The sequence below is a fragment of the Neurospora tetraspora genome (genome assembly GCF_033439725.1).
Source record: "Neurospora tetraspora strain CBS 560.94 chromosome Unknown B0H65scaffold_1, whole genome shotgun sequence".
Classification (NCBI taxonomy): domain Eukaryota; kingdom Fungi; phylum Ascomycota; class Sordariomycetes; order Sordariales; family Sordariaceae; genus Neurospora; species Neurospora tetraspora.
In genome coordinates this window covers 3,935,526-3,947,595 of record NW_026944383.1, presented here as the reverse complement: position 1 = coordinate 3,947,595, position 12,070 = coordinate 3,935,526, and the positions used below count along the sequence as shown (strand labels likewise).

The following is a 12,070-nucleotide window of genomic DNA, read 5'->3' as shown; positions in this document are numbered from 1 at the left end:
AGTGCGTGTTCTTGTGAATGCTCTGGCCAGGGCAGATCAAGGTGCCTTGTTTGCCCAGAGGAACCATGTTTGGGGTGAATCGGGTTGTCCATTCCTGACCTTTGTCCACCACTTGTATCGCAACCGTCGACGATCTAGGGTGAATAGGGCCAACTGGTGTAAAGACAGTGCAACATATTGCGCCCGTAATGCCCGCATGTCACAAGAGCATGTTGAACAAACCCAACATACGGGGAAATGTGCGACCTTGTTCACATTATTTCGACGAGTGGTACCAACAACCATCTCAACCAACAAGACTTGCCGCTTCCGCTTTCGGTTGCCTGGGTTGGTGATGTCGACCATGCCAGTACCCGGGCCGGTATATGATGGTCATAAAGCGCTTGCTCCCTGGGCCTTCTTTCTTTGCTTGAAAGTGTCCGGCGCGTTCGGCGTCTAAGGAAGAGATCGATAGGACAGTTGATGACGATGACGGGAGTTGATGAGTCGTTAGGATGCGGAAGCGGGCTTTGATAAGTAAGATTTCCTCGAGGTCGGAAGCCAACTACCAAATCAACCGCTGACCAGCAAACCAGCCAATTGCTTCGGTATCGTGGCAGCCTGGGACTGAAGGAGTGGTTTCGGTCGGTCTGCCGCTGTTGTTGCCGCGTTGCTTCCGTGGAAATTCCGGGCACTCGTCAAGGGTCGAAAGCCGTTGTGCCGCATCCATCATTTATCATCTCTATCGTCCAGTCTGAACATCATGGATGGCCAGGGCATGTACAGGCAGTGTGATGGATAGCAGATAGAGTGGCTAGCTTACCAGCGTGGAATCTGAAGTCATATTTCATCTCTGTACAGGTTATGCCCGATGTCGTGAGTGCTGGCGGTATCCATGAGGTCTTGATGCCAGTGACTGTGTTGGTTGAAGTTCGTAAATTCGATTGGGTTCGTCCAAACAGTACATCAAGCAGTCGTGCGCCATCAGTCAAACAGGGCGAGTCTCCACTTTTTATCCCATCCAGCCAACTGCCCCCTGCCGTCCATTCATGCAAATCCCTGGATGCAACTCCCGACCGCTGGTCGTAGAGATCCACAGTCACCCACGGCAGGAGCCTCGAGTTCGTCGCTTCTTCAAAGTATTCCTCCAGAGGCAGGTACTTTTCAGTCCAATATGCTGACTGTTGGCGGCGATATATAATAACAAGGAGCCTTTGCCCGACTACACATTCATTAATGCCGTGGACACATAAAAATTGTCGCCTATCCCCTTTGTCCTGAGTGGCTTTCCTTTTGGTGATCCTTTGGGCCATGAGCAGGGATCTCTATGTACCTCTTTGGTTGTAGACATCCACATCACACCTTCTCTTTCTCTCGGGTTTCTCGACTGATGGGCAAGTACGAGACTGGGCCTTTTTCATGGGCCACTCCCACTCTCTCCTTCCACCACCTCTCATTGCTCACTCATTCGAGGCCGCATTCGCCGGTCGCCCATACTGTACTATTCATTATTACCTTGCAATGTAGGCACGGCATGGATCCGGGGGTCTGCCGGTCGCCATTCCGGTCTTCTTTCTTTGGGTGCCGTTCGGGGACTGTTATTAATATTTGCCCTGTCCTCCCTCTCATGCCACTTCACTTATTGCTCCCTTCCTTTCCTTTTGCATTTTTGCTCCCCATATGACCGTCTTGCGGCACAAACGATCCAGTTCATCCGGAAAACCTGAAAGTTCACTTGGGAAGTCGGACAAAAGTCACAAGACGAGACCCTGCAGGCACCTGCCCATTGTCCAGCCAATGTACGTACCTGACTTATATCAAGTTACATGTGCCAGTTCGGATTACTTGGCAACCACATTCCATCCCACGTCCTCAGAGCCTCCCTAATCTTGACCCATGCGGCTTCTCCGGTCCGTCACACCATATCCGCTTTCACTACCGCCACTTTCCAATTTCTTCGCTCAGAGTCCAGTCCGCTTTGTCTTCTTCCCCCAAATCACTGAACCGACACCTCACCACCAGTATCACATCAGAATCAAGTTGACTAAACCACTTCACAGCATAGGTAGCTCAAGCATCAACCTCCTATAATTACGAACATCACAACAATACATCCCCTGGCAGGATCAGAAAGGATCTTCCAAGTCAGCCCAAGATGAAACAGCCTCCGATCGAGGACCTTATCTATGGGTACATGTTCCCAAAGGCCCGACCATCGGACCCCCCGAACTTTGCCGTTTTTCTCTCAAGGCATCTGATTTACGAGGTTCGACAAGAGGTACACTCGTATTACGGTCATATCGACACCCAAGAAGCGAAGTATCCCGGCCTCGACTACAACCACCCTATTCACCGCATTCGCCTAAGTCGCTGGCAATGGCACCGTCGGCTCTTCCGCGCCTTCGATGCTCTCCGTTTGACCGAATGGGAGATCGCCAATCTGACAAAGTGGGAGGGCACAAGATGGGCCAAGGAGAAGTACGAAGAGGAGCAGGGGATTGTCATCCGAGACACCGCGGCCGACGGCTTTCCTGACTTAACCTATCCTCGGGACAGGGTCAGGATTGAGCCTGAATTTGGCTCTGAGCTTCATGTGGAAGCTGCGCCGGAGGCTGTAGAGGAAGACGAAGACGAGGTCATGAACGAGGACGAGGACGAGGCCATGAGTGACGAAGACGAGATCTACTCAGCACTGACCGTACCCGCGGCATTCGGGTACCAAAGCGTCGTTTCGAATAACATCCTTGCTGCACCATTGGACGAGGAGTGGCTGAAGAATGCTATCGAGACCGGTCAACTACCACGCCACTCCGATACCACAAATAGCGAGCTTTCTGCGCCTCGTATCCTCGCCGCTGCCCGTGAAGGTCGATGGCACGAGGTCCCGACTATTTATCGAGATGTGCTACAGTCACGGATGGGGACACACTTCGGGCCTCTTTTCGGCAACTCTCAGCTACGGACAAGGCACTTTCAGTATGGTACAACAGCGGGGCAAACCAGGCGCACGACCTCAGAGCTTCGTCTGGCTACTGCCACCAACTCATCTCAGCGAGTTGCTCGGCCCGGTGCCTGACTGCCCAGTCAGAACTCGCAAACGGCAAGGGCGTAACCTCATCTGTGAGGTGGTACTATGTGGTTTTGATCTATTCAGTCTGGTAACGAGGTGGAAATCCGCGGCGTCCGTTGCTTTTGCTTGTTATTGTTGGTTTGTCTTGCTAGCATGGCGTAAAGTGTGTCTTTGGTTCTGTTTTCTTTTACTTATTTCACCCCATTATACGGTGGGCGGTGCAATATCAGGAGTTTTTATAACCCTGGATTACGGGTTGAGGGGTAACAAAACTGGTTGGAGGTCATGGTGAGTTGGGTGGCGTGTCTGATTTAGGATCGTATACTTCGTCAGCAACATCAACAAGAACAACTGCGAAGAATTTGCATTGCAGTTTGTTAACCCTAGAACATGAGACCGAGAAGCACCCAAGGAGAAGCCGCTTGAAGACAGGATGAGACTAAGCATTCACGAATAGGACCCATAGTATCAACTTGTAGCGTTCTATACCAGCACTGGTCAGGAACCTGTCTAAATGAAATGACCATCCAAGTGAATTAAACCACAACACCATCAAGAACGGACTGAAAGTATTATACCCAACGGACGTGACCTCACCAGACTGCGTGCGCATCGTACATCTAACCAGCACCTGCCCCAGAGCACCCGACAGCAGCTTGGGACCTTGGACCATATAAGCCCGCAGGTCAGACCTTCCAACAACTCCCAGTAGCAGACGTGGTAGGCGCGTGGAGCCAGAAAATCGTGGGTTTTCGTAGACGGCAGCTTGACTGGACGGGTTCGATCCTGGTCATGGGCCGTTGAGCTTTTTTTTTTTTTTTTTTTTTTTTTTTTTTTTTTTTTTTTTTTTTTTTTTTTTTTTTTTTTTTTTTTTGTTGAGCTTTTACTTCCTTTTTCCATTTTCAAATGTTAAAGAAGCTTAGTTTTGTCTTTTTCGCTTTCAATTAATGCCACTTTTGGGGCATTCTTACCTGTTTTTGTCATCAAGTGTGCGGAGTGTTCATGGAGAGATCAGATATGTGACATCTTGGCTGTCGTCGCGATCACTTAGTTGGTCTGCATCCATCGTGGGGATGGATGGTACGATTATAATGACCGGTCGGTTGCAAAGTTAGCTGTTGAAATTTCTACTACCTGTATGTAGCCTATCTATTCAAGACTAGTTCTTCGTCGTTGAGGATTACACGCATGTTGAACCATGAATGAGGTTGTAATGTAAGCATATATCTTCAAAAACACTACAACGGTGTTTCCCCGGCTACATGGATATCCGAATCCAATACGACGAGGGGGAGTATTCGAATGGCATGGAAATCGACCCCTTAACATTCAAGTTATTTACCACAACACTGGAAACACAACTGAAGCCTTACTTGCCAGCACGAGAACGATTCCAGCCCCCGTGTTCGCCGATGTTTTGCCGGTGAAGAGTCGTAGAATAATCTATCCTGCCAGAAGAAAGCGGGAGAGAAGAGTATGGGAGGAAGTGGAAGAAGAGGGGAGAGGGCCCCAAAGCCTTGTCTTGTCTGTCTGGAACAAAATTGTTGGGACTTTCCGGCAGAATTTACGCGGGAAAGCTGATGTGGTGGGTAATGAAGGTGGTAGATGATGCATTTTCCTTCTTTCTGGTCAGTCCCGCAACAACAGGGGGATAAAACGGATGAGCTTGAGAGCAGGGTGAAGAGAGGAGTGAAGAGAGGAGTGAAGAGAGGAGTGAAGAGAGGAGTGAAGAGAGGAGTGAAGAGAGGAGTGAAGAGAGGAGTGAAGAGAGGAGTGAAGAGAGGAATAAAGAGAGGAGTGAAGAGAAGAGTTGAGGAGTGATGGAGAGTAGAAGAGTAGTGAAGTACAGGTGGCGAAGAACAACCGTGGAAGAGAGAAAAGGGGGAGGGTGAGTTGGGTCACCGCCATAGACATATCATTCCTTCTTGCTTGTAGGCAGTCCCGTTAAGGCCCTTATCAAGAGAAACCGGGAAGAATGACGATGTATCAGCGACTCTCAGGAATAGCACCCTGCTAAATTTTATCTTACCCTGTTCATCCGCCCTCTAATTGCTGTAATGTACACTAAGTACAGGCTGGCAAAACACAAAGGTCTGTCCGTCTGTCTAATAGAAGAGAAAGAGTAAAAAGAAGAGATTCTATGCCGTCGCGATGTATCGGGATGAACTGTCTTTCTTTTTAAATGTATGTGGTTGGTTGGGCAAATAATACACACCATGCTTAGCATCATCAGATGTCTTTGAACAGCAGCAGGTGAAATCTCACACGGGATCCCTTTGTCTTGTGTACAAGGCATACGTGATCCACATGCATTTTGCGGGGTGAGGATGGGGTGGGTAAGGGAATGGGTAAATGGATCTCGTTGATGAGGCGGTTGTCTTGTGTGTCCAGTGTTTGTCGTCGTTCTTGGCCGTTTCTCGTTTCCCAAGGCAGCAGTTGGCATCCCTCCTCGGACCGGCGGAGCAAGAGAGAGAGAGTTGGTGATCAGCAAACGCCCTCCTCTATTTTCCCTAAAACACCCATCGTTCGGCATTTCTCATTTCCCTGCCCCTTTCTTTAACGTTGAAACCCAATAACCCATTGATAATTGCCTCCCTGCGATGCGAAGCGCGTCTATCTTGAACTCGTTCCATTGCGTCCCTCGTTCACAACTTCATCACGGCTTCCCCATTTAGGCCTTCGCCAGAAGCGCGCTGAAGTAGGCCTCGATGTCGAAGTTGGGGCTCATGGGATCCTGGTTGACTGTTTCTTTGAGGCAGAGTGAGGCACCTGGTTAGCAAGTCCATTCTTCCCCTAGAACACCCCCGGGCCCCCGGCTTTGGTCGCGAGTAGTAACAACGCGGGCCACCGGATCCGGGGAAGGACTGTATACAGATCAGGAAAAATCGGGCATGAACTCACGTCCGCTAGGAGTAGAGGTGGCGGAGACGGGCTGCTTGGACTTGGCGTAGGCCTCCTTGGCCTTGTTTATTAGCTCCTGCTTGTGCTCGTACTCGCGCTGGGCAGCAGCGGCCTTCTCAGCGGCGCTGATGGACCTCTGGTGGGTGAAGCCGTAGAAGATACCGGCGCCGAGGGCCGAGTACCGGAGGACCTGCGGGATATCCCATTTTAGCTTCCGAACATTTTCTGATTCTCCAACCAATGCTTTCGAGGAATGCGCGACGGTGATCGAGAGGTGTCTTCGAGACGGGCAGCCAGTAGGCGCACAAGATGCCCCCCCCTCTCGTCACGGAGCCGACGGGTGGTGCATCATGGTAGTGGTTGTGGTGGTGGTGGTGTCGGCGGCGGCGGCGGCGCCGATGGTGCAACTCACGTTGGATCCAGCCTTGGAAGCGGTTGACGACATTTTTGGACGAGTTGGTGTTTGGCGAGGCCGGATGCGCTCGGGGGTTCGGAGGAAGGGGAATTAAAAGGTGGACTCGAAGACGGTCGGGGTGCGGCGGATGGCAATTGAGGAGGTCAATTGGGTCCCGGGTGGTGCGTCGTCGGGTCGAGCGAGGGAAAAGTTGCGAGCGTTTAGCGTTGAGGGGGTGGAAAGTTCCAAGGTAGAGACGTTTACGTCGGTGCTCAGGATGCGAAATGAAGTTTTGGAGCTTCGGGAATTTTCGCAGCCGTAACCGTCCACCGTTTTTCCTTACCCACGGTTCCACTGTATCTTACTAACAGCCCGAACGCCAGCCCGGCGAAAGGCTGTTTTTTACCGGTTTTTACGGCAAGAACGCCTCTGCTCCGGCGGGTTGGCGGCCAACGCGGGCTTCCCTGCACAGCGGCTGACTGGCCCTGAGGCCCCTGACAGCATCCCCGCTAGGCGGGAACACCCACTGAACGGGAGCGATTTGGGACGACACACCGACGACAGCCCGGCTCACCGTCGGCGGCGGGAGGTCAGTTCCCCAAATGGAAGGAAACATCCATTCATTGTCTTTCGTTTGGTCAACCTCCCTCTCCCTCTCGTCCTTGATCAACCGCGAAGAGGAACCAAAGGACGTCGCGCTTGGACGTGAGAGTCTGGAACACAGCACCGCTTTCTGTTTGAAACCTCTTTTTTGACTAGCTGCCCTGTCTTATCATTGCTAGAACACCACGTCGCAACTCAGTTTTGCCCCTCTTCACTTTCCATTGTTCCACACAGACCGACGCGACATCCACTTCAACCTTCCACAAAGCTTCCCAAGCTCGCTCTACCTCCCACGGGTCGCATCCCTTAAAACAGTCTACCGCATATCGCCAGTGCTGGATACCCGCGTTGTGCCCCCAAGGGCTTGCGCCGGCAGCAGAATTTGGCACTTCAGAGACCAGTCTAGTCAGGGAATGGGTTGTAGGATTCGCAAAGATGCAGCAACGTCGGGATGAGATCCTCGCTAAGAAGGCGAAGCTCGCCGAGCTGAAGCGGCAGCGAGAGCTCCGTGCTACTCAGGTTAATGCCCGCTTGAGCATAGGAAGCGCAAGCGATGTGAGTGCATGGTCCTTGGTTGACGCCTGCTCTTTCGCTTCAAAGCTGATCTCCTTTTCTTTAGATAGTCAGCCCGACGCCCGGTAGGGCAGAAAGTCGTCGTGAGATCGAGACTCTGATCCAGAGCCTGGTTGGCGAGAGCAGACCAGTATCAGTCTCGACCGGCGCGAATTCTCCTCGCCTTCATGGTAGCCGACCCAATAGCGTAATAAGCGCCGGGGAAACTAGTATCTCGCCCTCGGAATATGCTACTCCAGCTCTCGGACCCATACTTGCTTCTTCAAACCAAGCCACGCAAGTCCTCTCAACAACTCTCACGACTGTTTACGAATGCCCACCATCGCCGGTGAAGGAAGTGTTTACATACAGCAAGGGAGTACAGACCACGGACGATTGGGCCCCCCAGCCTAAGGCCCGAAGATATTCGGACTCGGAAATCGAGGAACCGCCTGCATCGCCCACTAAGACTAGGATTAGCAGGAGGTTACGGGATCGCGAAGAAGAGTTGCGCGAGAACATAAGAAAGGAGATTGAGGAGGAGTTGAAAGCGGCCAAAGAACTTGTCACAGATGGAGTGTACAAGCCGTCTGCTGCGGCGAACTTTCCCACGAGGAATCTTACCGACGAAGAGTTGAACGCCGTTACGCAATCTGACGATTTTATGGACTTTATCGATAAGTCGACCAAGGTTATCGAAAAGGCACTCGACCAAGAATACGATATTTTGACGGACTATACCCTCGGAGTAAACGACGTCGATGAAGAGGACGAACAGAACGGGAACACGGGCGGGAAGGGTCGGCGGAAGGTGAAGGAATTGGCCCAGTTTTATGACGAGAGGTGGTCCAAGAAGCGCATGATCAGCTCCATTGACTTCTCGCCCAAGTTCAGTGAACTACTCCTGGCATCATACACCAAGAACCCGTCGGCACCCCATGACCCAGATGGAATTGTGCAGGTCTGGAATATGCATTTGCACGATAGGCCGGAGTTTGTGTTCCACGCGCAATCCGACATTTTAACGGCCAAGTTTTCTCCTTTCCATCCTAACCTTATCATCGGCGGAGCATACAGCGGACAGGTTCTGCTCTGGGATACGCGCGCCAGGTCAGCTCCAGTACAGAAGACGCCCTTGACAGGTTCGGGACATACACATCCCGTTTACTGTATCGATATTATCGGCACGCAGAACGCCAACAACATCATATCATGCTCAACAGATGGCCACATGTGCGGCTGGAGCATTGACATGCTCGCCCAGCCTCAAGAAAACCTCACACTTATCGCCCCACATCCATCCAGGACTGAAGATATGAGTCCCACATGTCTGGCGTTCCCGCAGGCCGATCCGACTTTCTTCTTGGTTGGAACGGAAGAGGGATCCATCTACCCGTGCCATCGGTACGATCGTGCCGGTGCTAAAGCAGGTGTTGATGCTCGCGTCAGTTACAGGGGTCATGCTGCTCCTGTTATGGCAGTCGACTTTCATCCTGCAAGGGGTGTTGTCGACTTGGGCGATCTCGTACTGTCTGCTAGTTTGGATTGGAGCGTCAAGCTCTGGAAGGCGCGCGCTCCTGCGGCAACGTCTACGGTTGTGACAACGGGCGGCGGTATCAACGTTCCCGGTCAAGAGCATAACGGCGTTCAACCACTTATGGACTTTGTGCGCGAGGATGTCGTTTATGATGTGGCATGGTCACCAGTGAAGCCTGGTGTGTTCAGCTTGGTCGACGGCGCAGGCTGGCTTGAACTGTGGGATATCACCGTGGAGACTGAGGAGCCCGTTGCGCGCATTTCTCCTAGCCCACGCAAGGATGGACGCCCAATGCTGAGCAAGAGCTTGAACAAGGTCAAGTGGGAGCGTACTGAGGGCAAGAGATTGGCCACTGGCGGTATCGACGGCACGGTCACTATGTTCGAAGTTGGTCCGGATCTGGGTGGAAAGGAAGATCTGAAGAATGAGGAATGGCAGAGTGTGAAGAAGCTGGTGCAAAAGGCCGAGCATATGATTTCTCTGAAAGAAGCACAGGAGAAGTAGGATGGAGGAGAGTTTTATTAGTATGCAGGTGGAAGACATTGGAATGGCATACTCTGTTAATCACCAAATTGGGTGCAGTGACTGTCTTTTGAGTGCTCGGAGTATGACAGGAAAAGTGACTGGTGAATAAAGTTCCGTGAACAAAGGGTCTTCTGGTACTTATGAAGTCTTTCCGGGCTCAGCTGGTCACCCCTGAATGTCAACGACAGATGTGCAACCCTAACCCTTCTGCAACAATCTGAACAGAGGGTGCTTACGTAACCAGGTCCCCATATATGGCGCATCAAAAAGGCACATTGAAGAGACTGCTGAATCTTCCCCTCGTTCTGTTCAGCGAAATCTTCAAAGGCAGCATAGTCTTGGACCACCAACTCGTGCTACATTCCTGCCGGAAGTTTACAGTAACCGAGTTGGTCTTTCTTGCGCGACACGCCTTTGATCGTCTATGGCTTTTTCTTTTCGTTCCCTTCTAATGTAAGTTGCTCATTCCTCCATCCTCGTTCTTTCCTCCGGCATTATGATGAATGATTCTTCCAAGAATTCTGCAATTCTCAAGTTCCCTCGGGCAACCGAGGCTCACTGTGGACTATCAACACATTACTATTTTCCTGACCCGCCATGTCACCATCTGTTTATTCATACAAGACCAAAGCGTGAAAGATTGGCCTGCTGACATGAACAAGTTTAACAGGTCTGGAGCACTTTTGATAGCGCCTTAATATTGGCAAGATAGATGCAACAAAATATGATTCCATTTATTTGCAACCCTCGAAATCGCTATCTACTCTTGTGTCTGTTCTGCTCATCACTTCTCCATGGTGTTTCTCCGTTCTCTCTTGTCGTCCTGAGACATTTGTCCACATACATAGCTTGACGTCCGTCTGCTCTTACGTGTTGACAGGAATATAGTCAGGGTACCTCGCGCCCTTGACATCAAACTTTGCCAGCGTCGCATCAATCTCATCCATCTCCTGATCCGTCAACTTGACAAACACGGCGTTCTCATTGACCCGCTCTACCGACGTGGCGCCGGGGATGGGGATGATCTCCGGCATGCCCGGACGGCGGGACAGGCACCGCGTCCACGAAATGGCCAGCTGCGCGGGCGTGCAACCCTTCTTCTTGGCCATCTCTTCCACCTGGTGGACGAGCTGGAGGTTGATGTCGAAGTTCTCCTCGGAGAAGCGGGGGAAGTGAAGCAACATCGGGAACGTGGAAAGATCGTCACGCGATTTGATCTGGCCGGTTAGGATCTGTTGTTGCCGTAGTTAGCTGATATTGTCCCCGGATCAAGTAAAGACATGAGAAAATAATAAGGAAAGAAGAACTCACCCCCCTGCCCAAAGGACTATAAGCAATCAACGGAATGCCATACTCCTTGCAAGCCGCCGCCACCCCATTCTCCAAAACCTCCGTCGCAAACAAACTCAACTCCACCTCCACGGCCACCACCTTCGTAATCTTGACAGCCTTATGAATCGTCTCCGCGCTGACTTCACTCAAACTGATCCCCCCCAGCAATCCCTTATCAATATACTCCTGCATAACCCCAAACGTCTCCTCCATGTCCACCTTCGGGTCACGGCGCGCAGCCTCAAAGATATCCACCTTCTTGCGTCCGTTCAACTGCTGGATTACGGTATCCAGAGAGCGCCGGACTTCGGCCGCGGATCCGTCCGGGTGCATCCCGGTCGGGCCGCAGCAGCCCTTGATGGACAAAACGACTTTGTCGGCGTCTTCGGGGTATTGTTCGAAGTAGCGCTCAAGAAGGATGGGCGAGTTGTAGGGGGGTTGGCCGTAGAATTCGCCGCCGTTCCAGAAGTTGAGACCGTGGGAGAGGGCGGCGCGCATGGTAGCAAAAGCTTGCTCTTGGGGGACGGGGTTGGGGCGCCAGGTGAAGCCTGTGTTTTTTGTTAGTTTGGGGGTTTTATTGGATTGGATGGATGGGAGTTTTGGAAGATGTGTGAGGGAGAGGGGGAGAGAGAGGGAGACTCACCCATGAGGCCGAAGCCTGTTGGTCCGACTTCTTTTCCGGCGAGTTGAGGCATTGTTGTTTGAGTTGTTGGGTTGGAGAAGGAGTAAACTGAAAATGAGGTGGCAGCTTTTCTTCTTATTATATGTTTCACACCCACAACGGTAGTTTTGTTGAGACTTCAGGGTCCTTTAAAACTACAGACCACTTCAGGTTATCTTTCTTGGTACCGATCCCAGGCTAGAACCCGCCCGCTCTACATCACATCGCCCCAGCATAGCATGATTCTCCGAATTATCTTGCCCCGCGGGCCCGGGCCAGAGAACCTTGGTCCCTTCACAGTTCGGCTCGCCGCGTCCCGCCGCCCGGACTTACACTAGGAACCTTACCGTTTTTGGAAATGGAGATCTCGACCGCGGACAGGATCATGCGCAGCGCAACGCGGCAGTCAGGGAGAGACGTCGTTCGTTGCTTATCTCCGGCGCTCGGTCTAAAATCCGAGTGGCTTGTAGCCGGAGCCCGCGGCTTCCCGCTAGTTCGGTGATTTCATTGATCACA

General features: G+C 51.8%; 4 protein-coding genes across 4 annotated transcripts; 2 read left to right on the top strand and 2 right to left on the bottom strand.

Moving 5' to 3' along the window:
* Positions 1 to 1,809: 1,809 nt before the first annotated feature.
* Positions 1,810 to 3,177, top strand: B0H65DRAFT_36104 (uncharacterized protein). The gene has a single exon (XM_062823676.1). It carries the CDS (start codon positions 2,135 to 2,137, stop codon positions 3,053 to 3,055), a length of 921 nt encoding a protein of 306 aa, XP_062686477.1. The 5' UTR covers positions 1,810 to 2,134; the 3' UTR covers positions 3,056 to 3,177.
* Positions 3,178 to 5,720: 2,543 nt separating this feature from the next.
* B0H65DRAFT_505063 (ATP synthase E chain-domain-containing protein) lies at positions 5,721 to 6,395 on the bottom strand (the record flags this gene model as incomplete). Its single annotated transcript, XM_062827963.1, has 3 exons — positions 5,721 to 5,818; positions 5,951 to 6,228; positions 6,280 to 6,395. The coding sequence occupies 3 exons, from the start codon at positions 6,393 to 6,395 to the stop codon at positions 5,721 to 5,723; spliced, it is 492 nt and encodes a 163-aa protein (XP_062686476.1).
* Positions 6,396 to 7,218: 823 nt separating this feature from the next.
* Positions 7,219 to 9,568, top strand: B0H65DRAFT_36058 (WD40-repeat-containing domain protein). The gene is made up of 2 exons (XM_062823675.1): positions 7,219 to 7,502; positions 7,567 to 9,568. The coding sequence occupies exons 1-2, from the start codon at positions 7,383 to 7,385 to the stop codon at positions 9,538 to 9,540; spliced, it is 2,094 nt and encodes a 697-aa protein (XP_062686475.1). The 5' UTR covers positions 7,219 to 7,382; the 3' UTR covers positions 9,541 to 9,568.
* A 775-nt stretch (positions 9,569 to 10,343) lies between these two features.
* On the bottom strand, positions 10,344 to 12,014 carry B0H65DRAFT_35974 (NADP-dependent oxidoreductase domain-containing protein). The gene is made up of 3 exons (XM_062823672.1): positions 11,537 to 12,014; positions 10,873 to 11,441; positions 10,344 to 10,793 (listed from the first exon to the last, which is right to left on the bottom strand). The coding sequence occupies exons 1-3, from the start codon at positions 11,586 to 11,588 to the stop codon at positions 10,428 to 10,430; spliced, it is 987 nt and encodes a 328-aa protein (XP_062686474.1). The 5' UTR covers positions 11,589 to 12,014; the 3' UTR covers positions 10,344 to 10,427.
* Between the last annotated feature and the right edge of the window lie 56 nt (positions 12,015 to 12,070).

Excerpts from the sequence above, each read along its gene's own strand:
- B0H65DRAFT_36104 (XM_062823676.1), top strand. The coding sequence starts at position 2,135 with ATGAAACAGCCTCCGATCGAGGACCTTATCTATGGGTACATGTTCCCA.
- B0H65DRAFT_36058 (XM_062823675.1), top strand. The coding sequence starts at position 7,383 with ATGCAGCAACGTCGGGATGAGATCCTCGCTAAGAAGGCGAAGCTCGCC. Across the intron at positions 7,503-7,566 it reads GCATAGGAAGCGCAAGCGAT|ATAGTCAGCCCGACGCCCGG; the intron begins GTGAGTGCATGG and ends CCTTTTCTTTAG.
- B0H65DRAFT_35974 (XM_062823672.1), bottom strand. The coding sequence starts at position 11,588 with ATGCCTCAACTCGCCGGAAAAGAAGTCGGACCAACAGGCTTCGGCCTC. Across the intron at positions 11,442-11,536 it reads AACAGGCTTCGGCCTCATGG|GCTTCACCTGGCGCCCCAAC; the intron begins GTGAGTCTCCCT and ends CAAAAAACACAG. Across the intron at positions 10,794-10,872 it reads ATAGTCCTTTGGGCAGGGGG|ATCCTAACCGGCCAGATCAA; the intron begins GTGAGTTCTTCT and ends CGGCAACAACAG.